The following is a 20,606-nucleotide window of genomic DNA, read 5'->3' as shown; positions in this document are numbered from 1 at the left end:
CCCCTCGTCAGATTCCTTTGGTGATAAATTTTTTAAAGACAGAATATGTTCTTTATTACTTAAAGTGAAATCAGTACATTTGGTACACATTCTAAGAGGGGGTTCCACCATGGCTTCTAAACATAATGAACAAGGAGTTTCCTCTATGTCAGACATGTTTAAACAGACTAGCAATGAGACCAGCAAGCTTGGAAAACACTTTAAAGCAAGTTAACAAGCAAAAAATAAAAACGGTACTGTGCCTTTAAGAAAAATAAAAAAGGTCAGAATTTGAAAAACAGTGAAAAAAAGCAGTAAATCAAACGAAATTTTTACAGTGTGTATAATAAGCTAACAGAGCATTGCACCCACTAGCAAATGGATGATTAACCCCTTAGTTTAAAAAAACGGATAAAAAAAACGACATAGACGTTTTTTAACAGTCACAACAACTGCCACAGCTCAGCTGTGGCCCTACCTTGCCAACCAAACGACTTTGGAAAACCTAAAAGCCCTTTAGAGAGGTCCTATAGCATTCAGGAGACTTCTGAGGGAAGCTGGATGTCTCAGTCTGTAAAAGTTACTGCGCAATTTAGCGCTAAAGTAGGCCCCTCCCACTCATGTCTAAACAGTGGGAAGCCTAAGAAAACTATCTCTAGGCAAATTTAAGCCAGCCATGTGGAAAAAAACTAGGCCCCATTAAAGTTTTATCACCAAAACATATATAAAAACGTTTAAACACTCCCAGCAAACGTTTTATATTGAAAAATAATAAGAGTATTACCTCTGACAGTAAGCATGATACCAGTCGCTATTAATTCACTATAATCAGGCTTACCTTAAATAAATCTGGTATCAGCAGCATTTTCTAGCATTTACATTCCTCTAGAAAAAATTTAAACTGCACATACCTCATAGCAGGATAACCTGCACGCCATTCCCCAGCTGAAGTTACCTCTCTCTTCAGTTATGTGTGAGAACAGCCATGGATCTTAGTTACAACCTGCTAAGATCATTAGAGACCACAGGCAGATTCTTCTTCTATTTCTGCCTGGGATCAAAATAGTACAACTCCGGTACCATTTAAAAAAAAACAACTTTTGATTTGAAGAAAAAACAACTACGTTTCACCACATCTCTCTTACTGCTTCCATGTTTGTCGAGAGTTGCAAGAGAATGACTGGAGGTGGCAGGAAGAGGAGGAGCTATATGGACAGCTCTGCTGTGGGTGATCCTCTTGCAACTTCCTGTTGGGAAGGAGAATATCCCACAAGTAATGGATGATCCGTGGACTGGATACACCTTACAAGAGAAATTATATTTTTTGCATGTATTGAAATTTGAAGTTCCAGGGATTTATTTAACCAAAAATTTTTTTTTTTCCAAAATTGATTACATTTTGGGGCAGGACCAGAAACAATGTATAATATTTGCTTGCAGGTAGCCACATTTAGGACATTATATAGTTCCATTTTGTTTCCACTTAGCAATTCTCTGAGGGGTGATATAAGCATTATTTATTAACTTAATATGTGATTATTTCCATGTATTGGAGATCGATGCTCTTCTAATCCAATTAATACTATTTTTAAGTTCCCTAACTTCAAGGTCTCTAAAATAATTCTTCCAATTAACCATAAATTCATCAAGAAAATGTTTACCACTTTTAATTAAGCAGGTTTTATATAAGAAGGAAGAAGAATGACATCCCTTCTGGTAAAGATTAATATAGTACCCCAGTTCTCCTAAACCCCTAGGTCCTTGTAGGATTTCTACATTATCAGAGATAAAGTGCCTAATTTGCAAATAAGCAAAGGAGTTCTTAGTGATATTATATTCTCGAGAGATAGCTTCAAAGGTTTTAATCTGGTTATTACTATCTAGCAATTGGGATAGAAACACTAGTCCTTTTTTTTCCCACTCTCTAAAAATCTGCGAATTTAAGCCAGGAATAAAATTTGGATTGCTGTTTATTGTAAGAAATGGAGAGAATCGATCATTTCTTTCTAAAACGGCACATAGTGTCTGCCATGCCATAATTGTATTCCATATAATAACCCTATTCTGTATTTTTCCTGGAAGTTGAGGTTTTTTTTACAATGCAAGGCCGCTTTGATAGAGAAAGGAGCTATTAGGTTTTCTTCTATATCAAAATGAGTTAAATAATTCTCCTTGGTAAGCCAGTCTACTGCATATCTAGCTAATATAACAGTATTATAAACTTTAATGTCCGGAAAGGAGGCTCCACCAAAATCCATAAGTTGGGATAGTTTCTTTATTGCTAGTATATGTCTCCTTTTAGCCCAGATAAAGGTAGCACAAGCTCTATAAAAAGCGTCTACGTCTTTCTTAAGTATAAATAACGGGACATGTTGTATTATATATATCAGCTGAGGTAATAGGGTAATTTTAATAAGCATTACTTTCCCTAAGAAGGATATAGGGAATGCTTGCCATCTATGTAACTTTGCTTGTGCCTTAACAAAGAAGTTTGTAAAATTTAACTTATACCAGTTATTCGGGTTCCTATGAAATACAATCCCAAGATACTTTATTGATTCCACTTCCCTAAATGGATGATGATAACTATTATCATGTTTATGAAGCCAAATAATCTCTGTTTTAGATATATTAATTCTGTAACCTGAGATAGAACTAAATAGATCAAATATTTGAAGACATAATGGAATACTACTTTTTGTATCTTTAAGAAATAGTAACAGATCATCCGCATACAAGGAGAGTATTAATTCCTTATTACCTATTTTAATTCCCTTCAATTATTGTCTAAAATGTGTAGCTAGTGGTTCTAGCGCAAGTTTAAATACGAGAGGGGAAAGTGGACATCCCTGTCTTGTCCCCTTATTTAAAATTAAGTTTGCGGTAGGTGAGCCGTTTATCAAAAGGGATGAGACTGGATGATTATATATTGCTTTAATAAAGGAAAAAAATGGCCTGAAAACCCAAATGTGTAAATACTGTGAGTTTTGTGTTAATAAGTCGGCTCTTGTTTCACCTTAATACTGGTCTTGTCTGGTTATTAGGGTGGACTACTGGCTATTACCACTTCCAGCACTGTAGTTACAGGTTCCAGGGTCAAAGAAGGTCTAATTTTGGTGGAGATATCCAGTCGGGGTATCCGGAGTCCGTCACAGTCTCCATGTCAGGTTTATGGGCTGTTGGAATACATGTGCTGCATTATCCCCATGTCAGGTATAGGGGCTGTTGAAATACTAGTACTGTATTATCCCCATTTCAGGTATAGGTGCTCAGTGTTCTCCATAGAAATTTTTTGGGCAGCCAGGTGGCATTATAAAGTAGCCGGGCGGGGGCAGTGTGATATTTTCTAATTTTCAGCTATCCAAAACACAAATTTAATTGAATAATCTAACAGATGTATTTAAAGATCATTTGTGCAATACAAATTGAACAATTTTAATATTAACTAATTGTAGTTTAAGATTGGCTACAATTTTAGCAAGGTTGTCAGTAAAATCAGCCCTGTGGTGCACCTGCTAAAAAAGTCCTGGGGAGAACATTGGGTGCTGTTGGAATACTATTACTGTATTGCCCACATGTCAGGTCAATGGGCTGTTGGAATACTAGTGCTAGATTTTCCCCATGTCAGGTATAGGGGCTGTTGGAGTACTAGTGCTGTATTGACCCCATGTCAGGTATAAGGGGTGTTACTGTGATGTGAGTGCATTTGCAATGCACATGTAATGTTTTTGATTATATTTTTAAAACTAAAAAAAACTAAAAACTTGTGTAATACACAAAACATGGGAATTCTGGTTGGCTACAATGGGGGCATATTTGCAGCTAGTAAAGTCACTAAATCCCAGCTAACTTACTTTACTACATGGCACATTCTGTACTTACTGATATGCTGTCACTACATGGAATTTCTTTCAGATGCGACAGCTCGTGACCTAGGCTCAGGTTTATTTATATTAAATTACACAATTTTTTAAAAAAAAAATTTTAATCTTAAATTTTTAAGATTGACATTGTAAATAGTGATTCTTTAGATTGTTTGTTTGTTTGTTTTTAATTGCAGGTGAGTGTACGTGTGTGACATGGCTGTGGGAAAAAGGGCACAGGTAAGTGTACGTGTGTTACATGTAAGGGACACAGGGCACAGGTGAGTGTATGTGTGTGTCCCACTTTTAGAGCCACTTCCTCCCACCCAATAAAACACATATATGAAAACTCACCTGTTAATTGTGGTGATTGTTATATAACTTATGTAGGGCTGAATTCTAAATACAATGAGCACAAAAGACTGAAAACTGCTTCAGCACAAGGTATGAAATTTCTTAGTGGTGAAATGGTTAAACTTGCTAATTTCCATTATTTCTATTGCTTTTCCTCTTTTATTGAAGAAATAGAAAATAGTTTGTTTGTTTTTGTTTTTTTAATTTTCAAAAGTGCTTTATTTAAATCAAATGAACATCATGAATTGCATATACAAAGCAAACATCAAGAGTATTACAATGTATTGGTTTTCCATAATGATTCAATGTGCTAACTATACATATATCATACATCACATATGTCAACTTTTGCACCTAGGAATACTCTCTTAAAATCAGTGTATTTCTTATTTGGCCCTAGTTATAACTTTTTATACCTTTCATGGGTCTTTAACAAACTCACATATGATCCATATTGGGCATATTTGGGGACATGTCTTAGATTTAGCAGGAAATCTGATAAAGATTAGAATTCAAATTTGAAAGTGAATCATATATAGGTAACATCTTGTGCTTTTGAATTAAGGTTATCTGTGGAAAATATACTGTAAATAGTGTAGATGGAGATGCTTGAAAATATATTATTCAAGGGACACTGAACCCGAATTTTTTCTTTCATGATTCAGATAGAGCATGAAATTTTAATCAACTTTCTAATTTACTCCTATTATTATTTTTTCTTCGTTCTCTTGCTATCTTTATTTTAAAAGCAGGAATGTAAATCTTAGCAGCCAGCCCATTTTAAGTTCAGCACCATAGATAGTGCTTGCTTATTGGAGGCTTACGTTTACCCACCCATAAGCAAGCATAATCCAGGTTCTCAACCAAAAATGGGCCGGCTCCTACGCATCATATTCCTGCTTTTCAAATAAAGATAGCAAGAGAACGAAGAAACATTGATAATAGGAGTAAATTAGAAAGTTGCTTAAAATTGCATGCTCTGTCTGAATCATGAAAGAAAAAATTTGGGTTTAGTGTCCCTTTAAGTTTAGGGTCATAAGACTACTTAAGTATGGTGTATCTTCAGGGTGTTTCATTTTGCTCATCATTCTAAATTATATGGGCTGATTTAATGGTTTTATTGTATGGCTGGCAAGAGAGTATTTATGTGCTAACATAAGAGAGGGGGGCGCTAGTTATTCCAGCAGTGTAGAGACAGCACAATGATATATATATTTGTGTTATTTTTAACGATGCTCTTACGTAGGATGTTGATGCCCTCTAATATGATTAAGAGACCATAAGTTGCTTGTATCCTAAGGTTAGGTTTTACACAGCTTGGGGATTTGTCCAAAAACTAGGTTGTTATCCTGGTGAAGTATCTTAACTGATCTGCCCATCATGAGCCCCAGCCGCAGGCCGCACTGGGGGGGAGGGGGTTATACATCAGGTCTAACTTATTTGCTACAAGGCATCAATAAACACATATAACACTAGAAGTAGTACCTCTTCTTTCCATACCCTTATGGAACATTTTAAAAAGTAAACCTTCATCTACACAGGATATTATGTGCATTTAAACATTACTGACCTTATGAACTTGGGTCATCACATTTGAAAAATAAAATATATTAAACATACTTAAACACTTCCCATTACAATCTCAAACCTGAACTTATATGGTCTGTCCTCATGTGCTGTCTGCCAACAAACATTAATCTTCAATTAACAGAGTTAGGCAAAAAGTTTTGTATCTTTAGAGTCTTGAGATTAATACTGTAAACTTTAAGACATGCAGAGTAGGGCATATATATAAACAAAAATAACGGATATTAGTCCCCTATAGAGCCTATAGTGAAACGTGAACAGGCAAGTTTTGCTGATGCTGTATTTTATCTGAGAAGGGCTTCTGCAGACTACCCCTCACCTGACTTGGGTATATGTCCACTGCTATGAAGGCAATAGATGTCCCCATCTGTGGCAGGTAAATATCTCCGCCACCCAGTCTCGCCTGGTAGTTTTAATAAACGGTACGCAGGTTCATCAGTTAGTCTTTTTAGCGTTTCCGGAGCTTGCTGTGAGGAGATTTTTTAATGTTGTGTAGACATCTCTATCTTGTTTCGTCCTGTCGCCTTATTTGCCTCATATGCTGTTATGCTCCTCTCCTCTGCCCAGTGTCCCAGGGTCTCTGCTAGGGGCAGTTCCTGAGGCTGTTCAGCATGGCCTCCGAATATCTCTGTATTGCCGGCAGTGATGTTGTTGGGAAACTAAGCTGTGGTTTTCCAGAGTTCACACCACAACGCTCCATGAGGGCTTTCTGTAATGGAGGATGATTATGCTGGGCTGCTTTGTTAGAAATTGAGAATTGTGAGATACCACGTCAGTGAGAGTCTGTTTCTGAGGTCTCGGTTGAGCTTGCACAAAAGCGTTGCATCAGGTAATCATATGGAGCTTTATCGATCAATTTTTGCATGAGATGTTCAAATTTTCTAAGATGTTCATCGGGTTGTAGTATATGAGATGTACTCTGAAAACGACAGTTCAAGGCAGGTTCTTATAGTTTTTCAGCTTACTATCCAGGTATATGTGGGGAATGAAGACATTTCAGTAAGTCCGATTGCTCCGACAGCACTGATGACCCATTTCTTCTCGGGGGGGAGGTGTATGCCTAACAGTGGGCTGCTGCCCTAGGCCTCGAGATTCCGATCTGAGCCCCCAGATTCATATAAACAGTCAAGAGATGAAATATGGGACCAGGATTAGCAAGTCCGTTGTATTTTTATGGAATATGGCCTTACTCTTGCTGTCAACATGAAATTATCGGCGTATTACTAAAGATTCAGCTGGAGCCTTCAGAAAATGTGTCCTGTCCAGAATTCTGCACATAGAAAAAACTTTTGTCTTGAACTATACTGTATAAATCCCTTTATATTGGATCGGATGTTTCTATCAAATCACTGTGGTACAGTCTCTCACTTAGGCAATAAATGTTAACATAATTAAATGGGCTACAGTGATGTTTTAATAACCAATGGGAAATTAATGTTATTTTTAAACCCTGTAATAAGTCTCACATAGGAATTCTGATTGGCTACAATGAGGCTGTATTTGCAGCTAGTAAAGTAACTAATTCCCATCTAACTCGCTTTACTGCTTGACACATGCATTTACTGCTGTGCTAATATCATTATATGGAATGTTTCTTACAGATGTGACTGCTAGTGATGTAGGCTCAGGCGTATCTAACTTAAATTACACAATTTTTCATATTTTACTTTAAAAAGAAATTAAAAAAAGAGACAACAGAAATTGTAAATAGTGATTTATTTATTCTTCCCCCCCCCCCCCCCCCCGATGAAAACGATGCTAAGATTTCATGTAACACGGAAAAAAAACAGAAGATCAGTGGCTAAGAAATATGCCAGAAGCTGCAGAGCAGGAAATTTGTGCCAATATAAGTACAGGTGAGTGTGTGTGACATGTCTGAGGGATGCAGGGTGCAGGTGAGTGTACGTTTGTGACATTTCTGTGGGACGCAGGGTGCAGGTAAGTGTATGTGTGTGACATGTCTGAGGGAAGTAGGGCACATGTGATTGTACGTGTGTTGTATGTCTGTGGAAAACAGTGCACAGGTGAGCAGGGCCGCCATCAGGGGGTGACTCCTGTCAGGGCCCCAATGGGCCAGGGGGGCCCCATGAGGCAAGAATTATAAAAAAATATATACGTTTTAGCAGCCACCAGTGGGTACTACAGCAGAGTGCTAATTGAGCATGGGAAATGTTATTACAAGGAGTAAAGTATTAGCATTTGAGAGGATTTCTGAGTGTGCACTAAACCTTTATGCACAGTGTGAGACAGACTTGGCACTTTGTTTGTACAGTGTGTGCCTGAGTCAGACGGCAGATCACTTTTATTTGCAGAGGAGGTAGGACTTTGAGACTAATGAGACCTTTCCGGAAGTCACCTAATCCACTATTTAACCTTTAAATTATTGTTTAGGCAGTTCAGGGCCCTTCCTTTCAGCCACTGCATGCTGTTGTCATCATTTAGTTGGCATCTTCCATTACAAAAAGATAATCAGAACTCCATATTTTGTTTTCTAAATCTCCTTTTTTGACAAAACTGTAGTCTACCTCATTACTTGTCAGGTCAATGTAAACAAGTGCTGAGTGTCTGTTTGGGTGTCTGTGTCTGAGTGTGTTTCTTTGCATGTCTGCTAGAGTGTCTATATGTGAATCCTTATGTGTGAGTGTGTGTTTCAGTGTATAAGTGTGTCTGTATGTTACTACCTTCACAACATTTCCAATTTTAAATAGACACTTGAGAATAAAGTGCATATATGTTTTAGTCACTTGGTCAAAAATTGCACATGTCAAAGGGGGGGGGGGGGCTGATAAATGGATAAGTCAGGGACCCCAAAATTTCTAGTGGCAGCCCTGCCAACAGTCCTCCAGGAGACACCGTCACCCAACAGATGGTCCCCAACTAAGTCACCCCCCACTAAGGAAGGGAACATCGGCCAAAACCCCCAAGGGGACAAGGCAAGGAGAACCGAGGAAACCGAAAGGTCCCCTCCAAAAAAGAACACCTCCAATAGTGAGCCCAACTCAGAAAGACCCAAAGGGGCCCAAACAGGAAGGAGGCCACGCCTATACCAGCAAAGTCCGGATAAACCCGGGCACAGAAACAGAAAATACTTCTCTCCAACATCCTGCAAGTACTAAATGCAACCAAAAAAAAGGCAAAGTCCTTTAAGCGTCAGAACAGAGAATACCAAAGTATTCAACCACAAAGAAATGTGGAAGAGACCCAGTCGGAAACCCCAAGTTGAAGAACCCAGAGCCCATAACTGGACGACTCAGAGGGTACTTGCGAGGAGGAAGAAGCAGTCAAGCAGAAAACAAACTGCAAAAGCAGCCCTCAGACAGAGGGCACGCTCCAGACAACCTAAGCCGCCAGACCCACACACAGGTCACTAAAAAAGGGACACAAAACCTCAATCGAGGCCCCCCAAGAAGGAGAGTATACCTTCAGAGCCCAAAGGAAGAGGAAACTCCCTCCTAAAAGCAGAGGAGCAAGTTTGAAAGGAAATCTATATCCTAGCAGACTGAGCTAACAAGATAGACTCAACAAGTCCGCGAATCCAGAGAAGGCTGCAACGTGAACGCAGCGCCTTAAACCGCTCGGCAATCCTGACCTGCAGACCCCCACTCAGCTGGACCAACCCAGCCTCAGGGATCCATAAGCGGGGAACAAAAGAATCCCGAAACTGGTACAGGAATGAGCGTAAGGATAGCACAGCCATCCCCACAGAGTACAGGTACAACCCGACTCTGAAACAGACGACAGGACCATAGACCTAAGGATCTAACAAAAAAAAAAAAAGGCCCCACAATCTGACTTGGAGCCAGCAAGACCCAAGGGGGAACCCATTCCCCCTTTCCGCTTCCCAACCAGGAGAAGCCCCAAGAAGGGACTCCATCTCCATAGGGAGGAGAATATCCCCTAAGGAAAAGGGATTAGGCCAGAAAGGCAACAACTGTCCTCAAAGCCCGAAGCCACCGGCTAATGGGAAGATAAATCCCCAACACGAATGTCCTAGAAAAGGACCCCCTACAAGTGGCTTGCCAAGCAGAGAAATAGCCAACCCATTTGCAAGCTGACCAAGGGAATGCAATCATAAGGCGCACCAGAAATGGACATCCAGCGCCAGCAGCTGGGCATGAACCAGCAACCCTTGAGGGGCAAGTCACAAAGCTAACCCTAGAGCACCTGGGTTGCTCTGCTGCAAAGAGTAATAAACACCCCGAAAACCTGGCCATCATGACCAGGTCAGATAGATGGAGCAAGGACATAGCCCAAGTTCCCACTACCGTGGAACACCCCGACCAGCCCTGAGATCCAAGACTCCAAAACAACCCAAAACTGGGTCAGGAAAAAGGCCCAAAGCCTCAGCAATCGGAAGTCTCAGGAATAAAAACAGGTCCGGGCACCTAATAGTTCAGGCAACCTTGCCCTAGAACTAAACACCCCACCTGGCCAAAAGCCAGACACCAGGGATATGAATGCATATCCAGAGAATCCGGAGAGCAAAAAGAACTCAAAAGCCCCGATCAAAGGCAGAAACCACCCCTAGCCAAGTCCAACGCTCCAAGGAGCAAGGCTAGAAGTCCTATGAAGAGACTTCTCAAGGCCTAAGGGCAACATAAGGGATAGCTCGAGGTCCAAAGAAAAACCCCTCTAGCAGGGCTAGTCTCCCTATCACCTCCACATCAGCAGAGGACACAGGGAAGAGACAGGCGCAAAGCCTTCCCAGCTTCGGGAAACCTCAAGCTAAACAAAGTCCCCACAGGGATCAACCATCACCCGGAATACAGATCCCTAAAAGGAGATCCAACTCACCCTGGGACAATGGAAGCAGACCCAAAGGTCTCATCACTCAGAAAGTACACATCAAGAGTAAGAGCTGTATCTAGATACACTATAAATAGCGTATGCACACACCTGCAAGGTGCCAAAAGCTGCACTGGTTTCAAACTGAAAACCCTCCGCAGGCTAGACAGCCTGATCTGATACTGTTGGATCAGGCCCAAAAGCGCCCAGAGGCCTAAAAAGGAAGGCCAAACCGCTCAAACTGCGGGAATGGGGCACTAAGCCCTCCAACCCTCCACCACATGGGGAAGGAAACACTATCACCTAGATTTAGAGTTTTGCGGCCAAAGGGGTGCGTTAGCTACGCGTGTTTTTTTTCTAGCGCTGCTTCTAAACAACGCTGGTATTTAGAGTTCTCTGAAGGGCTGCGATAGGCTCCAAAAAGGGAGCGTACAGGCATATTTACCGCCACTTCAACTCTCAATACCAGCGTTGCTTACGGTAGCGGCTAGCTGGAAAAACATGCTTGTGCACGATTCCCCCATAGGAAACAATGGGGCAGTTTGGGCTGAAAAAAAACCTAACACCTGCAAAAAAGCAGCGTTCAGCTCCTAACGCAGCCCCATTGTTTCCTATGGGGAAACACTCTCTAAGTCTGCATCTAACACCCTAACATGAACCCCGAGTCTAAACACCCCTAACCTTACACTTATTAACCCCTAATCTGCCACCCCCGCTATCGCTGACACCTGCATTTTATTATTAACCCCTAATCTGTCGCTCCGTACACCGCCGCAACCTACATTATCCCTATGTACCCCTAATCTGCTGCCCCTAACATCGCCGACACCTACATCATATTTATTAACCCCTAATCTGCCCCCCCCAACGTCGCCGCTACCTTACCTACACCGGGTGTGGTAGCGATAGTGCCGGGTGTGAGGGTGCGCGTGCACGATGCGCGTGCACGATGCGCGAGTGTGTACGTGAGCGTGCACATGCGTGTGCACGATGCGCGAGTGTGCACGTGCGCGCGTGTGCACGTGCACCCATTAGCCACACTGACACCAATGAATGAGGGCAGAAAGGGGAAAAAAAAGGGAATTTTTAAAAAAAATATATAAAAGGATCTGGGAGGGGGTGGGGGTATTGTGGGGGGCTGCTACACTACAGAAATAGTTTTTTAAGTAAAAAATAAAATAAAAATACTTTTTGGGGGGTTTTTGGGGCCAAACTGGGTACTGGCAGACAGCTGCCAGTACCCAAGATGGCGGTAATTAGGTAGGGGAGAGGGTTAGAGAGCTGGAGGGGGGATCAGGGAGGTTGGGGCTAAGGCAGGGGTCCATCACAGCTAAAATACTTTATTATTTTTATTTAAAAAAAAAAAAAAAACCTCTTATTTAGTACTGGCAGACTTTCTGCCAGTACTTAAGATGGCGGGAACAATTGTGGGGTGGGGGAGGGAAGAGAGCTGTTTGGGAGGGATCAGGGGGTGGGATGTGTCAGGTGGGAGGCTGATCTCTAAAATTAACCCTGCAAGCTCCCTACAAGCTACCTAATTTAACCCCTTCACTGCTGGGCATAATTAACGTGTGGTGCGCAGCAGCATTTAGCGGCCTTCTAATTACCAAAAAGCAACGCCAAAGCCATATAAGTCTGCTATTTCTGAACAAAGGGGATCCCAGAGAAGCTTTTACAACAATTTCTGTCATAATTGCACAAGCTGTTTGTAAATAATTTCAGTGAGAAACCTAAAATTGTGAAAAATGTAAAGTTTTTTTTTTTATTTGCTCGCATTTGGCGGTGAAATGGTGGCATAAAATATACCAAAATGGGCCTAGATCAATACTTGGGGTTGTCTACTACACTACACTAAAGCTAAAATTAACCCTACAAGCTCCCTACAAGCTCCCTAATTAACCCCTTCACTCCTGGGCATAAAACACGTGTGGTGCGCAGCGGCATTTAGCGGCCTTCTAATTACAAAAAAGCAACCCCAAAGCCATATAAGTCTGCTATTTCTGAAAAAAGGGGATCCCAGAGAAGCATTTACAACCATTTGTGCCATAATTGCAGAAGCTGTTTGTAAATAATTTCAGTGGGAAACCTAAAGTTTGTGACAAATTTTGTGAAAAAGTGAACTTTTTTTTTTTTGATCGCATTTGGCGGTGAAATGGTGGCATGAAATATACCAAAATGGGCCTAGATCAATACTTTGGGTTGTCTTCTAAAAAAAAAATATATACATGTCAAGGGATATTCAGGTATTCCTGACAGATATCAGGGTTCCAATGTAATTAGCGCTAATTTTGAAAAAAAGTGGTTTGGAAATAGCGAAGTGCTACTTGTATTTATTGCCCCATAAATTGCAAAAAAAGCAAAGAACGTGTAAACATTGGGTATTTCTAAACTCAGGACAAAATTTAGAAACTATTTAGCATGGGTGTTTTTTGGTGATTGTAGATGTGTAACATATTTTGGGGGTCAAAGTTAGAAAAAGTGTGTTTTTTTCCATTTTTTCCTCATATTTTATTATTTTTTTTTTAGTAAATTATAAGACATGATGAAAATAATGGTATCTTTAGAAAGTCCATTTAATGGCGAGAAAAACGGTATATAATATGTGTGGGTACAGTAAATGAGTAAGAGGGAAATTACAGCTAAACACAAACACTGCAGAAATGTAAAAATAGCCATTGTCATTAAGGGTAAGAAAATTGAAAAATGGTCCGGTCATTAAGGGGTTAAATCAATTAACTACAATTACCTACAATTAAATAAACTAAACTACAAAAAAAAACCCCCACTAAATTACAAAAAATAAAAAAAGATTACAAGAATTTTAAGCTAATTACACGTACTCTAAGCCCCCTAATAAAATAACAAAGCCCCCCAAAATAAAAAAAAATTCCCTACCCTAATCTAAATTAAAAAAGTTAACAGCTCTATTACCTTACCAGCCCTTAAAAGGGCTTTTTGCGGGGCATGCCCCAAAGAAATCAGCTCTTTTGCCTGTAAAAAAAAACACAATACCACCCCCCAACATTAAAACCCACCACCCACATACCCCTACTCTAACCCAAACCCCCCTTAAATAAACCTAACACTACCCCCCTGAAGATCTCCCTACCTTGAGCCATGTTCACCCAGCCGGGCACAGATGGACCAAAAGAGGGCATCCGGAGCGGCAGAAGTCTTCATCCTATCCGGGCAGAAGAGGACATCCGGACCGGTAGACATCTTCATCCAAGCGGCATCTTCTATCTTCATCCATCCGGAGCGGAGCCATCTTCTTCCAGCCGACGCGGATCGATCCTTCTTCCACGACGCCTACTCGCCGAATGAAGGTTCCTTTAAATGACGTCATCCAAGATGGCGTCCCTCGAATTCCGATTGGCTGATAGAATCCTATCAGCCAATCGGAATTAAGGTAGGAAAAATCTGATTGGCTGATTGAATCACACGGCACGATTGCCACACGGTCGGGAATGCAGAAATGGAAAACGGAACGGAACCACGCCCGACACAAGGTGAACCGTACAGTCCAAAAAAAGCGTGCCCAACCAAAAGGCCACGTCACTTCCAAAGGCCTCAATTTTCCAAACCACAAGCCCATAAACATCACACATTAGCAGGTTGAATCACATAACAAACATGATTATAAACCCCCCTGTTCAATAACCCCCCTCAGGAGATATTAACCCTCGATTCCAAGATACTAAAAGAGACTCACTGAGACCCTTATGACAGTTAGATCCGCAAGGTGGTAGCCTCTCTGGAAAACATTCACATTACAGTACATTGATGAATAAAGTAAAATGAAACGATCTTACCGGAATCTACGCCGTGGAACAGGAACACGTCTTTTCAAGTGTGACGGATAGTAGCATCACCTCCACCATGGACTTGAGAGAAGAAAGCAAGCAGTGGAGTAAAGTTCGGCAACGCCGATTGCTTGAGGAGCTGTTAACATGAGTCGGGATGGTTTCGCAGAAAGACTCCCCCTGCATCTCCGGACTCTAACTTTCATCCAAGCCCTCACTGAGAGACTGACAGGACTACTTAAAACTCCTGTCCCATGTCGAAGAGTACTACCCTCCATAAGAGACAAAAAAACTAAAATTAAAAATTCTGACACGTCTCTGCCAACCTCCTGGGACGAAAGACAAAGAATGACTAAGGGATGAGGGGAGTGGGAGGAGTATTTTAGCCTTTGGCTGGGGTGTCTTTGCCTCCTCCTGATGGCCAGGTTATTTCCCAAAAGTAATGAATGCAGCTGTGGACTCTTTCCATTTAAGAAGAAAACATAAGATACAAATAAGAGGATATAAAGATAACATAGCGCTGTGAGATTTATTTTATGCTCCTATAAAGTGATATCGGTGTATCCTGATTGGTGATATAATGTACAGTAGTTATAGACAATAAGCTATAAAAACCAGGCAATATCCCATAAACAGAAGACACGTCACACACATGCATTTACCTTCATTGTTACTGTAACACATTTCTTGCATTGGAGCTTCCAGCTGACACGTTACACTCAGATCTCCTGTTTTAACATCTACGTCAGTATTAATATCATCTGTAAGAACATTTAATGAAGACAAAAGTTCATGGTTTAGGATTTTGTCACCCTAAAAGCAATTAATGTTTAACATAGCAATGGGTACTTAAATGCCATACACTTAAAAAGGGACAGCCTACTTAAAAAAAGTATGAAGAGACGATCAAGTTGCAGCCTTACAAATCTGTTCAACAGAAGCTTCATTTTTAAATGCCCATGAGGAAGCCACAGCCCTAGTAGAATGAGCCGTAATTCTTTCAAGAGGCTGCTGTCCAGCAGTCTCATATGCCAGACGGATGATACTCTTCAGCCAAAAAGAAAGAGAGGTAGCCGTAGCTTTCTGGCCCCTACGCTTTCCAGAAAAAACAACAAATAAAGAAGAAGATTGACGAAAGTCTTTAGTCGCCTGCAAGTAAAACTTCAGGGCACGGACTACATCCAAGTTATGCAACAAACGCTCCTTCTTAGAAGAAGGATTAGGACACAAGGAAGGAACCACAATTTCCTGATTAATATTCTTATTTGAAACAACCTTAGGAAGGAATCCAGGTTTGGTACGTAGAACCACCTTATCAGAATGAAAGATAAGATAAGGCGAGTCACATTGTAACGCTGAAAGTTCAGAAACTCTGCGAGCAGAAGAAATAGCAACCAAAAACAAAACTTTCAAGATAATAACTTAATATCTATGGAATGCATGGGTTCAAACGAAACCCCTTGAAGAACATTAAGAACTAAATTCAAACTCCAGGGTGGAGCAATTGGTCTAAACACAGGCTCTATTCTAGTCAACGCCTGACAAAAAGACTGAACGTCTGGAACATCTGCCAATCGCTTGTGCAGTAGAATCGAGAAAGCAGAAATTTGTCCCTTTAAGGAACTTGCTGATAACCCTTTCTCCAATCCTTCTTGGAGAAAAGACAGAATTCTAGGACTCCTAACTCTACTCCATGAGTAGCCCTTGGATTCACACCAATAAAGATATTTGCGCCATATCTTATGGTAGATCTTTCTAGTAACAAGCTTACGAGCCTGAATCAGAGTATCAATAACCGAATCAGAGAACCCCCGCTTAGATAGAATCAAGCGTTCAATCTCCAAGCGGTCAGTTGCAGAGAAACTAGATTTGGGTGTTGAAAGGCTCCCTGAATGAGAAGGTCCTGCCTCAATGGAAGCTTCCATGGTGGAATTGTCCACTAGATTGGCATACCAAGTCCTGCGAGGCCACGCAGGTGCGATTAGAATTACTGACGCCTTCTCCTGTTTGATCCGAGCAATCACCCGGGGAAGGAGAGCAAACGGTGGAAACACATAAGCTAGGTTGAACGACCAAGGCATCTATCAGCTCGGCCTGGGGATCCCTCGATCTGGATACGTATCTCGGGAGCTTGGCGTTCTGACGAGACGCCATCAGGTCCAATTCTGGTCTGCCCCATCTGAGAATCAGAGTGGCAAAAACCTCCGGATGGAACGTTTGTGTGCTTAGAAAGTCCGCTTCCCAGTTGTCCACTCCTGGGATGTAAATTGCTGACAGATAACAAGAGTGAGCCTCCGCCCATCAAATTATCTTGGAAACTTCTGTCATCGCTAAGGGACTTCTCGTTCCGCCCTGATGATTGATGTAAGCCACAGTCGTGATGTTGTCCGACTGAAAGCAAATGAACTTGGCTGAAGCCATCTGAGGCCATGCCTGAAGCTCATTGAATATTGCTCTTAATTCCAGAATATTGATAGGAAGAAGGGACTCCGACTGAGTCCACACGACCTGAGCCTTCAGGGAATTCCAGACTGCACCCCAACCTAGAAGGCTGGCGTCTGTCGTTACTATCACCCATGAGGGTCTGTGGAAGCACGTCCCTTGGGACAGATGATCCTGAGACAACCAAAGAAGTGAGTCTCTCGTCTTCTGATCTAAATCTATCTGAGGAGACAAATTTGCATAATCCCCATTCCACTGTCTGAGCATGTTCAGTTGTAGTGGTCTGAGATGAAAACGGGCAAATAGAATGATGTCCATTGCCGCCACCATCAATCCAATTACCTCCATGCACTGGGCCACTGATGGCAGAGGATTGGATTGAAGGGCACGGCATGTATTCAGAATCTTTAACTTTCTGACCTCTGTCAAGAAGATTTTCATGGATATGGAATCTATTAGAGTTCCCAGGAAAGGAACCTTGGTCTGTGGAATTAATTAACTCTTTTCTAAATTCACCTTCCACCCGTGAGTCCTCAGAAAGACAGGACCACGTCTGAATGAGACTTTGTCAGATGGTAAGACGATGCCTGGATCAGAATATCGTCCAGATAAGGTGCCACTGCAATACCCCGCGGCCTGAGAACCACCAGAAGGGACCCTAAAACCTTCGTGAAGATCCTGGGTGCTGTGGCCAACCCGAAGGGAAGAGCCACAAACTGAAAATGTTTGTCCAGGAAGGCCAACCTTAGGAACTGGTGATGATCTTTGTGGATAGGAATATGAAGGTATGCATCCTTCAAGTCCACGGTAGTCATATATTGACCATTCTGGATCAATGGCAGAATTGTTTGAATAGTCTCTATTTTGAAAGATGGGACCCTGAGAAACTTGTTTAGACTTTTTAGATCTAAAATGGGTCGGAACGTGCCCTCCTTTTTGGGGACCACGAAAAGATTTGAGTAAAACCCCTGCCCCTGTTCCAGCTTTGGAACGGGACGAATTACTCCCATAGTAGAGAGGTCTTTTACACAACATAAGAACGCCTCTCTTTTTGTCTGGTCTGCAGACAATCGTGAAAGAAGAAACCTTCCCCTTGGGAGAGAACTTTTGAATTCCAGCTGATACCCTTGGGACACGATTTCCAGTATCCAAGGATCCTGAACATCTCTTACCCAAGCCTGGGCAAAGAGAGAAAGTCTGCCCCCTACTAGATCCAGTCCTGGATCGGGGGCCGCCCCTTCATGCTGTTTTGTTAGCCGCAGCGGGCTTCTTGGGTTGTTTACCCTTATTCCAAGCCTGGTTGGGTCTCCAGACGGACTTGGCCTGAGCAAAATTCCCTTCCTGCTTGGTGGAAGAAGAGGAAGAAGAGGGGACTCCTCTAAAGTTCCGAAAGGAACGAAAATTATTTTGTTTACCCCTCAGTTTAGCAGATCTATCCTGAGGTAGGAGATGACCCTTACCTCCCGTAATGTCAGAAATGATTTATTTTAAGTCAGGCCCGAATAGGGTTTTCCCCTTGAAAGGAATAGCCAAAAGCTTAGACTTAGATGACACATCAGCAGACCAAGATTTTAACCACAGCACTCTACGTGCTAAAATAGAAAATCCAGCATTCTTGGCCGCCAATTTACCGATCTGAAAGGCGGCATCTGTAATAAAGGAATTAGCCAGCTTAAGGACCTTAATTCTATCTAAGATATCTTCGTCTCGGTCTTAAGAGACTCTTCTAAAGCATCAAACCAGAAGGCAGCCGCAGTGATAACTGGAACAATGCAGGCCGTTGGTTGTAAGAGGAAACCCTGATGAATAAATAATTTCTTCAGAAGACCCTCCAATTTCTTATCCATATGGTCTTTAAAAGCACAACTGTCTTCAATGGGAATAGTTGTACGCTTCGCCAGGGTAGAAATAGCTCCCTCCACCTTAGGGACTGTTTGCCACGAATCCCGAACAGTGTCAGATATAGGATACATCTTTTTGAAATTGGGAAAGGGTGAGAACGGAATACCCGGTCTGTCCCATTCCCTCTTAATAATCTCTGAGATTCTCTTAGGAACCGGAAAAACATCAGTGTAGGCAGGTACTTTTAAGTATTTGTCCATCTTACACAATTTTTCTGGTGGCACCACAATAGGGTCACAGTCATCCAGAGTCGCTAAAACCTCCCGCAGTAACAGGCGGAGGTGTTCAAGCTTAAATTTAAAGGACGTGGTATCCGAGTCTGTTTGAGGTACCGCACTTCCCGAATCGGAAAGTTCCCCCTCAGACAAAAATTCCCTGACCCCCAAATCAGATCCCTGTGAGGGTACATCGGAAATGGCTAATAAGGCATTAGAGCACTCAGTACAGGAAGCCCTCTGTTTATGCCGGGGTTAGGTTCCAGAAGGAATGGTTGTAAATCGAAACCGTTGTAAATTGAAACCCAGTTTATAATGTAAGTCAATGGGAAGTGAGGGAGATAGGTTCCAGGCCCCTCTCAAAATTGTCATAACAACACCTAATTCATTATTTTTAAAGCTTTGAAATGAAGACTTTAAATGCTAAACAGCATTATAAACCTAATAAAATAATCACACAACACAGAATATATAATTAAACTAAGTTAAATGAACAAAAACATTTGCTAAACAGCATTATAAACCTAATAAAATAATCACAACACAGACTTCACTTGCATTTTTCTGCAAACAGTTCTTTCAATGCATTTCAATCTGGACTGATTTATAGACAGGAAGATCTTGTTCCTTTGAAATCTGCTTGATAGCTCAGGTCTGGTTAAACTGATTAATTTCAGCTTGCTTGGCTTTGCTGCAACACAAGCGGACAGCTCCACCTACTGGCTATTTTAATAAATGCACTGCTTCTCAATGCTTTTCAATAGCAGTCACATGACTGGAAAAAAAGGTTGTTATTCTGAAACGGTGTAAATTTAACCGTTGTAAAACGAGGGCCACCTGTATTTGCATTGACTTCTGTCCTACTGTGTTTACCCTGTAATCCTGGCAACTTAGAGAATACCTCTGTAAGGGTAGTTGACATAACTGCTGCCATATCCTGCAGAGTAAAAGAATTAGACTCGATTGAAGAACCAGGCGTCGCTTGGGTTGGCGTTAAAGGTTGTGACGCTTGGAGAGAAGTTAGCGGTATACCCTGATTCTCCTCAGACTGAGAATCATCCTTAGACATATTTCCAGTACAAAATTTTTTTTCTTTGCATTGCAAGGCCCTCTCTGTACATGAGGGACAAAATGTTAGAGGGGGTTCCACAGTGGCATCTAAACACATAGAGCAAGTCAGTCAGTGTCAAACATGTTAAACAGATTAGCAATCTTATAATAGAAGTTCCTTTATTAACAAACTTTTGCTCTGATTCCAAATATAGTAAAAGTTAATGCCAAAAAAATGAGTGTACTGCGCCTTTAAATTATAAAAGCGCATATATTTTTCTGAAACGTCAAAACGTGTTTTTAGCAGTAAATTTATTTGTAAATGATCAAAATATTGCATCCACTTGCTCAAATATGGTACCCCATATAACAACAATGTCTAACAATGTCTACCCCATATAACAACAATGTCTAACTATTTAACTATTTAAGTATGTTTTCTTTCAAACTGGGCCCCTGCACCACGCCACAGCTCTGCTGTGGCGCCTACCTGCCCCTGAGTGAGATTACTGCTGCTCGAGAAGCAATTCAGGCCCTTTTAGAAGTCCAGAACACTCAGGCCTCCCCGGAGATACAAGACTCTGTAGCCCATGCTATCCGACAGAACTGCGCGTCTGAGCGCGCAA

At 41.5% G+C, this 20,606-nt stretch overlaps 2 protein-coding genes across 4 annotated transcripts in view; one reads left to right on the top strand and one right to left on the bottom strand.

Moving 5' to 3' along the window:
* LOC128657908 (zinc finger protein 484-like) overlaps positions 1–20,606 on the top strand; it is a 437,171-nt gene that overhangs the window by 286,058 nt on the left and 130,507 nt on the right. The window lies entirely within an intron of this gene.
* Positions 14,887–20,606, bottom strand: part of LOC128657107 (oocyte zinc finger protein XlCOF7.1-like) — a 92,500-nt gene continuing 86,780 nt past the window's right edge. For all 3 annotated transcript variants that reach the window (XM_053711355.1, XM_053711353.1, XM_053711354.1), the window contains exon 7: positions 14,887–15,132. In XM_053711355.1, the coding sequence (XP_053567330.1) occupies positions 14,963–15,132 (170 nt within the window). In that variant the 3' untranslated portion in view covers positions 14,887–14,962. The remainder of the gene's footprint in view (positions 15,133–20,606) is intronic.

The sequence above is a fragment of the Bombina bombina genome, chromosome 4 (genome assembly GCF_027579735.1).
Source record: "Bombina bombina isolate aBomBom1 chromosome 4, aBomBom1.pri, whole genome shotgun sequence".
In the NCBI taxonomy this organism is placed as follows: domain Eukaryota; kingdom Metazoa; phylum Chordata; class Amphibia; order Anura; family Bombinatoridae; genus Bombina; species Bombina bombina.
Note: the sequence above shows the minus strand (reverse complement) of the source record. Positions and strands in the feature narration are given on the sequence as shown.